Consider the following 15,486-nt stretch of genomic DNA (forward strand, 5'->3'; position numbering starts at 1 on the left):
CGAGCAGCTCCTCTTGCACTCCAGCATTTTTTCCCTCTTAAATGGTTACTCGGTTGTGTTGATGAGCGACAACAACACCGTAGTAGCATATGTAAACAAACAGGGAGGTACAGTCCCACTGCAGCTTTTCCAGCTAGCAATAGAGATCCATGGGTATTTCTGGGCTAGGCATGTGAGCTCTTGTTCAAGCTAGCAGAGGTCAACTCTGACCAATGCTGCTTATGCTCTCGGGGATGTAGCAGCAGGTACTTCCTTAGGGGTATGTTGCCTGGGTAAATCTCTAATAGCTTCTACTTTACTGGGGCACGGTTGGTTACCTTCTGGGGTTATTATGTGACCTAAAAATTGGACCTGTTTATAGAAAAATTTGCATTTTGACAAATTCATTTTCATACTATTATGTCGCAATGCTTCTAAAACTTTACGAATATTATTATTATATTCTTCAGCCGTTTTCCCTGTAATTATTATATTGTCTAAATAAACAAGAACATTATGGCCAATTAAGGGAGACAAAACCGCCATCATTACTCTAGAGAAATGACTTGGAGCATTTTTAACACCGAAAGGAAGAAAATTAAACTGAAATAGTTGATTGTTAGCTATAAATGCTGTTTTACATTTAGTGTCTTCCTTAATGGGTATTTGATAGTATCCAGACTTTAAATCAATAGTTGTAAAATATTTACTATCCCGTACCTTCTCAAGTAATTCTTCGATGGAGGGCAATGGAAATGCATTACCCTTCGTGACTACATTCAACTTCCTATAATCAACACACAATCTTACCGAGCCATCCTTTTCCCTAACAGCTACAATTGGAGAAGCCCAGGGTATTCACTCTCCCCGATTATCCCTTGTCCCCTTAATTTACTAATTTCCCTTTCTATCTCTCCCTGGAAATAAATGGGTACCTTATAAGGCCTTGACCTGATCGGCTCCGCCTGCCCAGTTTCAATGCTAAAAGGAAATTGATCAATCCTCCCGGGTGGTTCGTTTCCAATTGGAATTACATCGGAATAATTATTAACAATGTCACTAACTACAGGTTGATATTTTGGCGGACATAGTTTTCGAGCTTGCATAATCAAGTTCTTAGTGTGTTTGTCAGTGCAGGCTGGAGTTGAGGCTCCCAACATCCCATTATCATGCGGGGGGGGGGGGGGGGGGTCATCGGTCTCCCTAGACTCCCCCTTCCTCTGTTTCCTTTTTGTCGGGTGTTGGGCGGGGGTTGGTGTGCGTGTGCCACAGCCCGCCCGCCCTCGGCGTTTTTTGCTGGGCACTCTCGAGATAGGTGACCGTAGGCCTGATAAATGTAACTGCAGTGGAATCCTTGGGTGGGGCACTCCACTCGTGAGTGCCCCTCTCACCCACACTGCCAAAATCTGAAGACTCTTCTCACCTACTAAATAAGTTCTCCCTTCTCCCACTTTCGGGGTTGGTGAGTGCCTCTCATGGCTGCCACCTTCTTGGAATTGGGACAGTTATTTTCAGTCAGCTTTTCTTCTAGCAAACTGTCTATAATGTTTTGTATCGCTATCACTACTTCTGCTAACGAGCGATTGTCATTGAACAAATAACCACATAAATACGGGTTTTCTAATCTGCGAATATGTTTACGGGCAATTGCTTTTTTATCACCTTCTGGGAGATTGGCACTCCGGGTAGCAAACGAATCACATTCCCGAAAAGTGCCATTTGCAAAACTTAGAATGGAAAACCTTCCCGAATTTAGGGTTTGTTATTTTCTTTTATGTCCCATTTTCTCGCATCAGATAAGGCCGTATTTCTCAATTAAACGTCATTTTATTTCAGTATAACTTCTTAAACTGTCTTTTGGCCAACACATTACCTCCATTGCTGGAGCATCTTTCAGCAACCTAATTACCTAATTGCCTTTTCTCTTTCAGACCACCCATATGTGGCTACTTCAAAGTCTCAAAAACATTTCGATCGATTGAAACCCTTCGTTTGGCTGCTGATCAGCAAAAGGCCTAACACTTGCCTGGATTTCTGGCAACTTTCGAATAACGATGTTTTGTGTATATTCACTTGGCTGTGCATGCGTACTTTCACTTCTGTGTGTTTGAAATTCGTTCATTTACGTTGGATATGCTGTGGTTGCGCGCCGCTACTCTTCTCGTTCAACCAAGAATCTGTTCATTAATTCTGCTAGGTTATCTAACTTATTTTTCAAGTCCTCGGTTCATAGTTCTCATCTATAATATTCATCAACATCACTGTAACCAACTTCTCCTTCGTTTTCTTCTCTTGCAGTAGCAATGTCTGCTATGTTATTTTTCTCGCGTATCTTGGCATCTTGAACTTTTATCTTACTGGCTTAAAGAGCAACTTCGCTCACGGCATAAATAAAGAGATGTATTTGTACACCTGATACCAATATGTCCCATGTCGAAGGATACTGACACATCAGAATGTGGGTTTTTCACTTTATTACAAAAAGGTTCTTGAATACACTGTGTACAGCCAATACTCTCAGGTGAGTACCTTGTCTAATGATCGCTCGAATGGTACTGACTAACCCTCTGTAATTAAGATGCAATGTTGCTCCAGCAACATACTGAATTGTTAGGTTTTGTGGATTTCTCCTCTGTGATGGAAATATACTGTAAAACACATCACCTTATAATTCTAGGGACACGTCACTTATAACAGAATTCAGTGATCGCGCCCTTCAATTTATGATACTCATAATACTCTTAAAAACTTCACTTTATTACAAAAAGGTTCTTGAATACACTGTGTACAGCCAATACTCTCAGGTGAGTACCTTGTCTAATGATCGCTCGAATGGTACTGACTAACCCTCTGTAATTAAGATGCAATGTTGCTCCAGCAACATACTGAATTGTTAGGTTTTGTGGATTTCTCCTCTGTGATGGAAATATACTGTAAAACACATCACCTTATAATTCTAGGGACACGTCACTTATAACAGAATTCAGTGATCCCGCCCTTCAATTCATGATACTCATAATACTCTTAAAAACTTCACTTTATTACAAAAAGGTTCTTGAATACACTGTGTACAGCCAATACTCTCAGGTGAGTACCTTGTCTAATGATCGCTCGAATGGTAATGACTAACCCTCTGTAATTAAGATGCAATGTTGCTCCAGCAACATACTGAATTGTTAGGTTTTGTGGATTTCTCCTCTGTGATGGAAATATACTGTAAAACACATCACCTTATAATTCTAGGGACACGTCACTTATAACAGAATTCAGTGATCGCGCCCTTCAATTTATGATACTCATAATACTCTTAAAAACTTCACTTTATTACAAAAAGGTTCTTGAATACACTGTGTACAGCCAATACTCTCAGGTGAGTACCTTGTCTAATGATCGCTCGAATGGTACTGACTAACCCTCTGTAATTAAGATGCAATGTTGCTCCAGCAACATACTGAATTGTTAGGTTTTGGGGATTTCTCCTCTGTGATGGAAATATACTGTAAAACACATCACCTTATAATTCTAGGGACACGTCACTTATAACAGAATTCAGTGATCGCGCCCTTCAATTTATGATACTCATAATACTCTTAAAAACTCACTATATAAAACATATTTTGCATACAATGATTAGGACATATATATTCCCAAAGTTAGAAATTAATACTAAATACAATGTTTTGTTGGTATTTACATATATCAAAGTTAGGTGTGTTAATATAAATATCATATATTGTGTATATATACATGTGTGTATATATATATATATATATATATATATATATATATATATATATATATATATATATATATATACATATACATACATACATACATACATATATATATATATATATTCCCAAGGTTAGAAATTAATACTAAATACAATTTTTTTGGGTATTTACATATATCAAAGTTAAGTGTGTTAATATAAATATCATATATTGTGTATATATATACATGTGTGTATATATATAAACACACACACACATATATATATATATATATATATATATATATATATATATATATATGTATCATGTATGTATATATGTATGTATACAAATGATTATACACTTAAATACAAATATATAACATAAATATACATGCATATATATACATACACACACACACACACACACACACACATATATATATATATATATATATATATATATATATATATATATATATATATACATAACCTTTATCTACATCTATATGCATATAATGCATTGTATAGTTTCGATTCAAGATCTGGCCAAACTATGGTCAAACTGGTTTAGCCAGACGTCAAAAGTCCCGAGACACATTTAGGGGCGTTGGAGGTCACTTGGAATCCCTCTCTTGACGCCTGACCTCGACTGACCTCCTCCCTGGCCCGGGTATAAAAGGGTCCTGAACCTCAGCTCCTCACCTCAGTCCGTCCCTGACTTCCAACCACTCAACATGATGAAGATCGTAAGTTAGATCCGTCACTTTGTTGTTGTTGTTGTTGTTCTTTGCTTAGAATCTCAAGACTCGAGAAGTCATTTTTGATGGAGGAGAAACTGGGAGATTTTCTTATTTTATTTTTTATACAAACTGATATTTCGCAATTTTAAGATTCAACAATTGTTAGATATGATTTCTTATGATGTCCATCTCCTCTGTGACCACTTATCCTTCTTCTTTTACTCCTTCAGGCCGTTGTCCTCGCCCTGGTGGCCGTATCCTTTGCTGACAAGCTGCCCTTGACCAACCCTCCTGTAGCCATCCTTAGGAGCAACCAGGTCAACCCAGACGCCCTCGGTGCCCACAGCTCCGACTTCGAGGGGGAGAATGGCATCGTCTTCCAGTTCTCTGGATCAGAGGGCGTCGCTGGAGGATCCAACATGATCGGATCTTACAGGTGAATACTCTCTATGGAACTCCGTTATGGTTTAGTCCCTAGTTTTAAAATTTATAAGTTTTTCATAAATCTATAATACTCTACTTTCAAACTTGTATTAAGTTATGGAGCATTTCCCTGCCATTCTAAGAATGACAAAGTCTGCCAAGTTTAAATTTCTCCAATGAAAAGCTCTTGGGCTTGTCTAAAAAGGCTCTTGTAAACAAATCCTCCTCTTCTTCTTCTTGCAGTTACCCACAGGAAGACGGATCTCTGGCCACAGTCTCCTTCGTCGCCAACGAGAACGGATACCAGCCCCAGTCCGACCTCCTGCCAGTGGCTCCAGCCTTCCCCCACCCCATCCCACAGTTCGTCCTCGACCAGATCGAGTTCGCCCGTCTCGAGGACGAGCGTAAGGCTCGCGAAGGAACCAAGGCCTAAAGGAAAATTTGTTTCAAGTGCGACCGTAACCGAACGACACATTTGTTAATGTGTATACTTTGTATACGTCATATTTATTGATGTAATCTCTATTTATGAATAAATACAATACTTTTATCTTGATTTTACTGAAATTCCTTTATGGTATATTAGTGGTCTTCCTTTGAAAACTTGTTTTTCAGTTTTAATATTCTGAGCATTGCTGTAAATCCTTTCTGCCAAGACTTTCTGAAGTGCGTCCAAAGAGTCTCCTGTTTAACAGAAATAGAAGAGACTCCAGACAAGAGCTGGACGAGAAGAACCTTCCTAGAGGTTCTCCTCTTCTGACACCTCCACCAGAGCTCCTGTTATTCATACATGCAGCAAGGAAGGTTGAGGAGCAAATCTCCGTCAGTGTATGGCATCAGGACGATGGTCCGACCAAAGGCGTCTGTGCTATATTAGCGTGTTGGAACTTCGAGCAGCTCTTCTTGCATTCCGGCATGTTTTCCCTCTTTTAAGTGGTTACTCGGTTGTGTTGATGAGCGACAACACCACCGTAAAAGCATATGTAAACAAATAAGGAGGTACTGTGCCACTGCAGCTTTTCCAGCTAGCAATAGAAATCCATAGGTATTTCTGGGCTAGGCATGTGAGCTCTTGTTCAAGCTAGCAGAGGTCCACTCTGACCAATGCTGCATATGCTCTCTGGGATGCAGCAGCAACTACAGGTACTCACTGTATCCTAAATCATCACAATAAAAGAAAGTAAGTAGGTATGCTCCACTTACCTCTGTTATTTAATAGCATTCATATATTTCATCCGTCCTCTCTGTGGTCCTATGGAAAGACTCAAAGAGTTAATAAGAAGGTTTGTTGTAAGAAGCAAAACTTCTCTGGTCTGTCAGTAGCCCCATCTTTCTTTCCTTGTTACCCTTTCTCTAATCCTTCTCTTCATTTTACTTTTGGATCGATCCTTAATTTATTTATAAGATTAGATAATTATAATTCTCCTCATAATCTAATGATTTACTCATCATAATTTGATGTGTTGAAAATGTCGTATTTCACAGATCCTCTGATCGGATGTGTCCAGTCCTTTAGAACAACTTTATTTGTTGAATAAGGTTTGAATAAGTTGATAATTTAATCTTTTGCTTCTAAATACCATGATGTCTGCTACATTAGATTCCATACAATGAATTGAATTACTTTGTATTGAATAATATAATTCTCCATAACCAACATCATTAATTTTTCTGTGAATTAAATCCTTGAATGCTTTGTAAATTAATCAGTATATTCTACAGGAAGTTAAGCATTATATCAATTAAAAATTACATAATCGACTTTTTCCAATAACGGCAATCATAAATTCTCTTTGAACTGGGGCCTTAAATTCTCTTTACATTTCGTCAAAAAGTAATAAAATCCAATTTAGAATGATCCCTCACTCACACTGTCCTGTTTCTGTATCGTTGTGACCAATTATTACTTCCCTGTTCATCAGCTTCCTTTATATTTCATCAAATTTTCACTGAGGATTTTAAATCTTCAGTTCCGAGTACATAGTTGAAATATATTTGGAGTTGGTTCTTCATTCCTTCTATTGGACAATCTTCTTGCCAAAGTCTTGAATAATTTAGTGATGATAAAAGCCTCATGAAGTTTCAAATGCTACTGTTAAATGAAAATGTTTTTGTCACAGAAATATCCATGTTGGGCTGAAGATGAATAGAAGAAAGACAGAGATGATGAGAACGGAGTATGCAATGGAGATAAAATATCATTGGAAGGAGAAAAGATTAATGAGGTAGAATCATTCAAATATTTAGGAACTATGTCCTGCAATAAAAGGTCTTTAGAATTAGAGTTTAGTGAAAGATTTAAAAAAGCAAATCAGCCAATGGCTAGGTTAAGTAAAATTTGGAAATCAAATTGCCTGAAATTACTTATAATGAACAGATTATATATCAGTTTAGTGAGATCGGTGTTACTCTATGGACATGAGTCATGGTATGACAATGAAACAATCTCCAATAGATCTAGTAGATTTGAGAACAAAGCCCTTAGAAGACTATTGGGAGTTAAATGGCAGGAAAGTATTAGAAATGAAACTATAAGAGAGATTATTCGAGTGCCATATGTGGATGAGATCATGATGAGAGGTAGATGGAGATGGTTTGGGCATGCTCTTCGCACTCCCCAAAAGAGATTAGTTAAACAAACGTTTAACTGGGCTTCACAAGGCACTAGAAGAATTGGGAGACCCAGGCCTACATGGCTGAGGACTATGAAGCGCGAAGTAGGAGATGATGAATGGAGAAGTATTGAATTAAAGGCTCAAGATAGAGACGACTGGCGAAATTTAACCGAGGCCCTTTGCGTCAATAGGCGTAGGAGGAGATGATGATGATGATGATGAATATCCAAGTTATTTGTTTTTCCCATTTGTTTTTTATATTTTCTTTGCTATTTCTGATAAGGATGTTTTGTATTTGTTAGATAAATATTTGCAAATTCTTCCGGAAATGTTACTAAAAGTAGAATTAGTCCTAGCAAAATTTAAATTCGATTTTGGGAGAGATAGGAATGGGACTTCTTGGTAGATTTGACCTTTATGTGGACGGATTGCTTATCCTTGGCGGAGGTTTGCGTTTTCTATATTATTCCTTTCACACATGTGAAATCTACTTTGCTGAATATAATCACATTAGTGATAGAAAGATTCAGTTTTACATATTCAGTGTTAAATAGAACGTCACAGATTTACGTATTCTTGGATAAATAAAAGGACTCATTTGTGCACATTCTTGCATAAATAGGACTCGTTTTTACATTATCTTGGATAAATAGAACATCTGAGTTTTATTTATTCTTTGATATTCAGATCTTTAAGGATTGCAAAGATAATAAACACAACAGAGACTCATTTGATTAAGGAATACCCAAAACCACCATGGGGATCAAATGAGCTTTTCTCACACCCAAAGACTCTCATTTGAAATTCAGAAGAATATATTATGTCTCTTCGAAATCAGATTTTCATATAAATTCGGCTCAGAAAATATAAGGCTTTCATTCTTTGGCCGACCTTTGATAAAAGATGGTCGGAATTTGATATGAAATTCGTCCAAAATCTGACTTGTTTTTATTCAGAGGTTTATGGAGTTTCACTTTCTTTAAATTACGTAAGAAACACCCAAATGTATTTTGCAGTTTTCTTTTAAATTACTCAAGGGATTATTATTATTATTATTATTATTATTATTATTATTATTAGTAGTAGTAGTAGTAGTAGTAGTAGTAGTAGTAGTAGTAGTAGTAGTAGTAGTAGTAGTAGTAGTAGTATTATATCATTATTATATTATTATTATTATTATTTTTGTGGAAAAAATAAAAAGGTAATTTCATAAGTTTACAATAAGATTATTTAACATTATATTGCATCTATAACGTTTAAAACTCTTCCAGGAGACTAAAATTACTGCCAGATCTTTGCTTTGAAAGTATCTATTTAACAGAATTCCAATACATATTAGAGACTACAGCATTTTATAAAGAAATATCTCCATATAAACCATTATTTCAAAACCTAAAATCTCGTAGAAAGAAAATAAGAATTTACTAAGATCAGAGACCGGTCAAGTTTCCCCTTTCAACCCACCGGAATCGAGTGCTTCAATGTGCCCAGATGCTTTCAAGGATCTCGGAGGTCACCTGACCCTCCCTACCCCACACCCGCTCTCCCTGGGGCATGACCTTGAGTTGCCCTTTTACCTTCCCGGGTATATAAATGGTCAGCGTTGACCGATTCCTCATCAGACTTCTCTCGGATCTCAAAGAATCACAATGATGAAGATCGTAAGTTGGACTCTCAACTTCGTGTTCTGACTTTCATATTCTCTGTTCTTCAATTTCTCTCTTTTGTTCTCTCTGTTCTTCCAGAACAGTCGGACCCATAAAAGAACTTAACAGTCTTACTCATAAAAGTACTTTTAATGCTTTGGAAGTTGCTTTGAGAGGAAGAACCATTTTGTAATATAGATTTTTCCGAGAGATTTGAAGAGACATTTTAAGATTCTTGTAAACAAATCCCTTACATTTCTTCTTCTACTTCTTCAGACCGTTGTCCTCGCCCTGGTGGCCGTATCCTTTGCAGACAAGCTTCCCTTGACCAACCCTCCTGTAGCCATCCTCAGGAGTAACCAGGTCAACCCAGATGCCCTCGGTGCCCACAGCTCCGATTTCGAGGGGGAGAATGGCATCGTCTTCCAGTTCTCTGGATCAGAGGGCGTCGCTGGAGGATCCAACATGATCGGATCTTACAGGTAAATATTCCTATCATGAAAATTAAGTTTCTGACTCAGTAGTTCTCATGTTATTCTTTTTTTAACATATATTGTGACTTAAAACCAAGTTCTGGGCTAAAAAGAAAGTCCTGTATTATTTCATTTAGGCTCTTGAAAGTCTTACATGGGTACATTTGAAATTTAATTATAACTTGAAAATAAATATTCACTTCATAAATCGATATATTGAAACTTCTTGGTTAACTTAAACGCAATTTGGTGACCAAAAAGTCTCATTTTTTCCTCGTGGACTTGAATGAAAACTCTGGTGATGCTCCCAACTCAGTATGCTCATTACTGATGTACATGATTCCCAGAATCAACTTATAACTAAGTTCCAAGTTGGGTTCTAACTTTGATTTTTTTTCTCGATTTGCTAATGCTGATGTAAACAAACCCTCTTCTTCTTCTTGCAGTTACCCACAGGAAGACGGATCTCTGGCCACAGTCTCCTTCGTCGCCAACGAGAACGGATACCAGCCCCAGTCCGACCTCCTGCCAGTGGCCCCAGCCTTCCCCCACCCCATCCCACAGTTCGTCCTCGACCAGATCGAGTTCGCCCGTCTCGAGGACGAGCGTAAGGCTCGCGAAGGAACCAAGGCCTAAGTAACACCCATCCTAAGAGTACGAAATTTTCGCAGACTAGTTACCACCATGTGTTTATGTTATCTGTTTGTGAAACTATGTATTTATTATCAAAGACACGAAATTTGTAAATAAACTTCATCAACCAATTGTGATTTGTGTTACTTACTTAAAGAAGGGATAGTTATTTGTTATATCAAACTAAAGAAGGAAAAATAGAAACTAATTCATCCGAACAACAACAACAGCAACAAATGAAGCCGTTTATAGTCCAATGCAGGACAAGCCAATCAGACATATCCTTATTCATGTCTGGGGTGTGGTCAGTTTTCATCACCACGCTGGCTAGTGTAGGTTGGTGATGGTGGGAGTCTTTATTCAGCTCGCTCACATCAAACCAACTTTGTATGGGTGGCCCTGACTAGTACAGCTTTTCTGATCATGGCGATATACAGACCTTTTCACCACGTTAAGGTATCCTCATTCAGAAAGAAGGTTTTAAATAAGATGAATACTCAATCTCAAAATCCCAGTGAGGGAAGGATGTCCCTGAGTGTACCCTCAAGCAAGAGAACTCTACCCCGAGACAGTAGCAGACCATGGTACAGAGGTTATGGCACTACCCAAGACTAGAGAACAATGGTTTGATTTTTTAGCGTGCTTCTCCTAGAAGAGCTGCTTACCATAGCTAAAGAGTCTCATCTACACATAACAAGAGGAAAGTGGCCACTGAACAAATATAGTGCAGTAGTTAAACTCTTGAAGGAAGGAGAATTTTTTGGCATCTTAGTGTTAACAGGTGTGTGAGGGAGGAGGTATAGATTATTCGATTTGAGTGTAGGAAAAAGAAAAATGAGACGCGACCAGAGAAGGATCCAATGAAGAAGTATCTGGCCAGTCAAAGGACCCAATTACTCTCTGGTGGTAGTACTGCAATGGGTTCCTGGTGCTTAGGCCAACTTACTAACTGCAAACCTTACCATTTTGAAAGCTGTTAAATGATATTGAAAAATAAAATTACAGCAGAAAGGTGGTATTCTAAAGATTGGTTTTGAACTAGTGTATGATCCTGATATCAGATGGAAGTATCTGGTATCTAAACGATGAAAATGGGACAGAGACTTCTGTATCAACTCAAAATAATAATCTCGAATATTTGCTCCGTAAGTCTATAATTGTTTTTCGTATGTTTCAGGTATTATCTTCTATAACTATCCTCTATCTCAAAATACAATAATGAACAATTCTTCGCTCAAGGGGTTAACTACTCCACTGTTATTGTTCAGTGATTACTTTCCTCTTGGTAAGGAAAGAAGAGACTCTTTAGCTATGGTAAACAGCTCTTTTAGGAGAAGGACACTGAAATCAAACCATTGTTCTCTAGCCTTGGGTAGTGCCATGGCCTCTGTAACATGGTCTTCCACTCTCTTGGGTTAGAGTTCTCTTGCTTGACAGTACACTCGTTCACACTACTCTTTCAAATTTCTCTTCTTGTTTTGTTACAGTTTTTATAGTTTATATATGAAATATTTATTAGAGTGTTGTTACTGTTCTTGAATAATTTTATTTTAATTGTTAATTACTTCTCGTATTTCCTTGTTTTTCTTTCCTCACTGGGCTAGTTTACCTGTAGGAGTCCCTGGGCTTATAGAATCCGGCTTTTCCAACTAGGGTTGTAGCTTAGAAAGTAATAATACTAATAATAATAACAATAATAATAATAATAATAATAATAATAATAATAACAATGATAATAATAATAATTATAATAATAAGGTTGTGGTGGCCTATTGGACACGTCCCTGCCTGGCGATCGCTCGATTGGGGATTGAGTCCCTCTCAAACTCGATAGTTTTTTCAGGGTCTGTAACCTCAAAACCCTTGTGAGCTAACGATCGGGGTTTGGTGTCATCAGCAACCACTGTCTGGCCCTCCCTGGTCCTAGCTTGGGTGGAGAGGGGGCTTGGACGCTCATCATTTGCATACATGGTTATTCTCTAGGGAACTGTCTTGCTTGCTAGGGCATTGTCACTATCCCTTGCCTCTGCCATTCATGAGTGGCCTTTAAACCTTTCAGGTAACAAGGAAAAACTAACGTAAGATACCGAAGAAGAAATATTATTATTACTATTATTACTAGCTAAGCTACAACCTTGGGTGGAAAAGCAAGATGCTATAAGCCCAGGGGCTCCAACAGGGAAAAATAGCCAGGTGAAGAAAGGAAATAAGGTAATAAATGAACGATATAAGAAGTAATGAAAAACTAAAATAAAATATTTTAAAAACATCAGCAACATTAAAACAGATATTTAATATATAACCTATAAAAAGACTTATGTCAACCTCTTCAACATAAAAAAAAACCTTTGCTGCAATTCTGAGCTTTTGAAGTTCCACCGATTCAACTACCCGATTAGGATGATCATTCCACAACTTGGTCACAGCTGCAATTTAACTTCTAGAATAAAAACAGTTGAAAAGAATTTCCTGTAACAGTTGAAAGAGATATTACAGTTTCTAAGTCATCCAGCTCGTTTGAGAGGGAGAATACCTACTCAGTTTTGTTATTGAATACTAAGGGCTTATTCTCCTGATGTATGAATTCTTAAGGTCAGATATGATGGCACATAATGAGTCCCTAGGGATTGCAAAAGAAGCAAGGGAAGGAAGAAAAGATGATGGGTTGACGAACTAAGAAAATTTGCGGGTACAAACTGTCATAGAGAGACCATAAACAGACGGGAGTGGAAGGACATGTATGAGGCCTTGGTTCAGCAGTGGATTATTAACAGCTAATGATTATGATGGTGGAACACATTATAAAAAATCAAGATTGAGTATGCAACTTATTTAAAACCTGCTTTTAAGATGAGGATACCTCAATGTGGTGAAAGGGTTTGCGTATCGCCCTGATCAGCAAAGTTGTACTAGTCAGGGCCACCTATACTCGGTTGGTTTGTTGTGGGCGATCAAAATAAAGTCTTCCACCATCACCAACCTCCACTAGCCAGCGTGGTGATGAAAACTGACCACCCCCCAGACATGAATAAGGGCATGTCTGATTGACTTGTCCTGCAGTAGACTATAAACGGCTTCATTTGTTGCTGATGTTGTTGTTGTTGTTGTTGTTGATGTTGTTGTTCGAATGAATTAGTTTCTATTTTTCCTTCTTTAGTTTGATATAATAAATAACTAACTCTTCTTTAAGTAAGTAACACAAATCACAATTGGTTGATGAAGTTTATTTACAAATTTCGTGTCTTTGATAATAAATACATAGTTTCACAAACAGATAACATAAACACATTGTGGTAACTAGTTTGCGAAAAGTTGTACTCTTAGGATGGGTGTCACTTAGGCCTTGGTTCCTTCGCGAGCCTTACGCTCGTCCTCGAGACGGGCGAACTCGATCTGGTCGAGGACGAACTGTGGGATGGGGTGGGGGAAGGCTGGGGCCACTGGCAGGAGGTCGGACTGGGGCTGGTATCCGTTCTCGTTGGCGACGAAGGAGACTGTGGCCAGAGATCCGTCTTCCTGTGGGTAGCTGCAAGAAGAAGAAGAGGAGGGTTTGTTTACAAGAGCCTTTTTGGAAAAGCCCAAGAGCTTTTCATTGAAGAAATTTAAACTTGGCAGACTTTGTCATTCTTAGAACGGCAGGAAAATGCTCCATAACTTTATTCCAAGTTTGAAAGTAGAGTATTTATATATTTATGAAAAACTTATAAATTTTAAAACTAGGGACTAAACCATAACGGAGTTCCATAGAGAGTATTTACCTGTAAGATCCGATCATGTTGGATCCTCCAGCAACGCCCTCTGATCCAGAGAACTGGAAGACGATGCCATTCTCCCCCTCGAAGTCGGAGCTGTGGGCGCCGAGGGCGTCTGGGTTGACCTGGTTGCTCCTAAGGATGGCTACAGGAGGGTTGGTCAAGGGCAGCTTGTCAGCAAAGGATACGGCCACCAGGGCGAGGACGACGGCCTGAAGGAGTAGAAGAAGAAATGTAAGGGATTTGTTTACGAGAATCTTGAAATGTCTTGTCAAATCTCTCGGAAAAATCTATTTTACAAAATGGTTCTTCTCAAAGCAACTTCCAAAGAGTTATAAGTTCTTTTATGGGTCCGACTGTTCTGGAAGAACAGAGAGAACAAAAGAGAGAAATTGAAGAACAGAGAAGATGAAAGTCAGAACACAAAGTTGAAAGTCCAACTTACGATCTTCATCATTGTGATTCTTTGAGATCCGAGAGAAGTCTGATGAGGAATCGGTCAACGCTGACCATTTATATACCCGGGAAGGTAAAAGGGCAACTCAAGGTCATGCCCCAGGGAGAGCGGGTATGGGGTAGGGAGGGTCAGGTGACCTCTGAGATCCTTGAAAGCATCTGGGCACATTGAAGCACTCGATTCAGGTGGGTTGAAAGGGGAAACTTGATTGATCTCTAATCTTAGTAAATTCTTACTTTCTTTCTATGAGATTTTAGGTTTTGAAAACTACTACTACTACTACTACTACTACTACTTCTACTACTACTACTACTACTAATAATAATAATAATAATAATAATAATAATAATAATAATAATAATAATAATAAAAATTATACTCCCTTGAGTATTTAAAAGCAAACTTCAAAATACACTTTGACATTTCTACCTTAAGCTTAAGAAAGTGAAACTCCATAAACCTCAGAATAAAAACAAATCAGAATTTGGTCGAATTTCATATCAAATTCCGACCATCTTTTATCAAAGGTCAGCCAAAGGATAAAAACCTAATATTTTCTGAACCGAACTTATATGAAAATCTGATTTCGAAGAGACATAATATATTCTTCTGAATTTCAAATGAGAGTCTTTGGGTGTGAGAAAAGCTCATTTGATCCCCATGGTGGTTTTGGGTATTCCTTAATCAAATGAGTCTCTGTTGTGTTTATTATCTTTGCAATCCTTAAAGATCTGAATATCAAAGAATAAATAAAATTGAGATGTTCTATGTATCAAATATTATGTAAAAACGAGTCCTATTTATGCAAGAATGTGCAAAAATTAGTTCTTTTATTTATCCAAGAATACGTAAAACTGTGACTTCCTATTTAACCATGAATATGTAAAACTGAGTCTTTGTATTACTAATGTGACAATATTCAGCAAACTAGATTTCACATGTGTGAAAGGAGTAATATAGAAAACGCAACCTCCTCCAAGGATAAGCAATCAGTCCACATAAAGGTCAAATCTCTCAAAGAAGTCCCATTCATATCTCTCCCAAAATCGAATT

The 15,486-nt window shown here is 37.9% G+C and overlaps 3 protein-coding genes across 3 annotated transcripts; 2 read left to right on the forward strand and 1 right to left on the reverse strand.

Annotated features, from left to right (window-relative positions):
- Positions 1 to 4,325: 4,325 nt before the first annotated feature.
- LOC137658320 (cuticle protein AMP4-like) lies at positions 4,326 to 5,345 on the forward strand. The gene is made up of 3 exons (XM_068392990.1): positions 4,326 to 4,440; positions 4,665 to 4,870; positions 5,101 to 5,345. Exons 1-3 carry the CDS (start codon positions 4,429 to 4,431, stop codon positions 5,288 to 5,290), a joined length of 408 nt encoding a protein of 135 aa, XP_068249091.1. The 5' UTR covers positions 4,326 to 4,428; the 3' UTR covers positions 5,291 to 5,345.
- Positions 5,346 to 9,121: 3,776 nt separating this feature from the next.
- LOC137659247 (cuticle protein AMP4-like) lies at positions 9,122 to 10,350 on the forward strand. Its single transcript, XM_068394279.1, has 3 exons — positions 9,122 to 9,133; positions 9,317 to 9,600; positions 10,038 to 10,350. Exons 1-3 carry the CDS (start codon positions 9,122 to 9,124, stop codon positions 10,225 to 10,227), a joined length of 486 nt encoding a protein of 161 aa, XP_068250380.1. The 3' UTR covers positions 10,228 to 10,350.
- A 3,083-nt stretch (positions 10,351 to 13,433) lies between these two features.
- LOC137658321 (cuticle protein AMP4-like) lies at positions 13,434 to 14,451 on the reverse strand. The gene is made up of 3 exons (XM_068392991.1): positions 14,422 to 14,451; positions 13,983 to 14,188; positions 13,434 to 13,750 (listed from the first exon to the last, which is right to left on the reverse strand). The coding sequence occupies exons 1-3, from the start codon at positions 14,431 to 14,433 to the stop codon at positions 13,561 to 13,563; spliced, it is 408 nt and encodes a 135-aa protein (XP_068249092.1). The 5' UTR covers positions 14,434 to 14,451; the 3' UTR covers positions 13,434 to 13,560.
- Between the last annotated feature and the right edge of the window lie 1,035 nt (positions 14,452 to 15,486).

Source organism: Palaemon carinicauda, chromosome 19 (genome assembly GCF_036898095.1).
Source record: "Palaemon carinicauda isolate YSFRI2023 chromosome 19, ASM3689809v2, whole genome shotgun sequence".
Taxonomy (NCBI): Eukaryota; Metazoa; Arthropoda; class Malacostraca; order Decapoda; family Palaemonidae; genus Palaemon; species Palaemon carinicauda.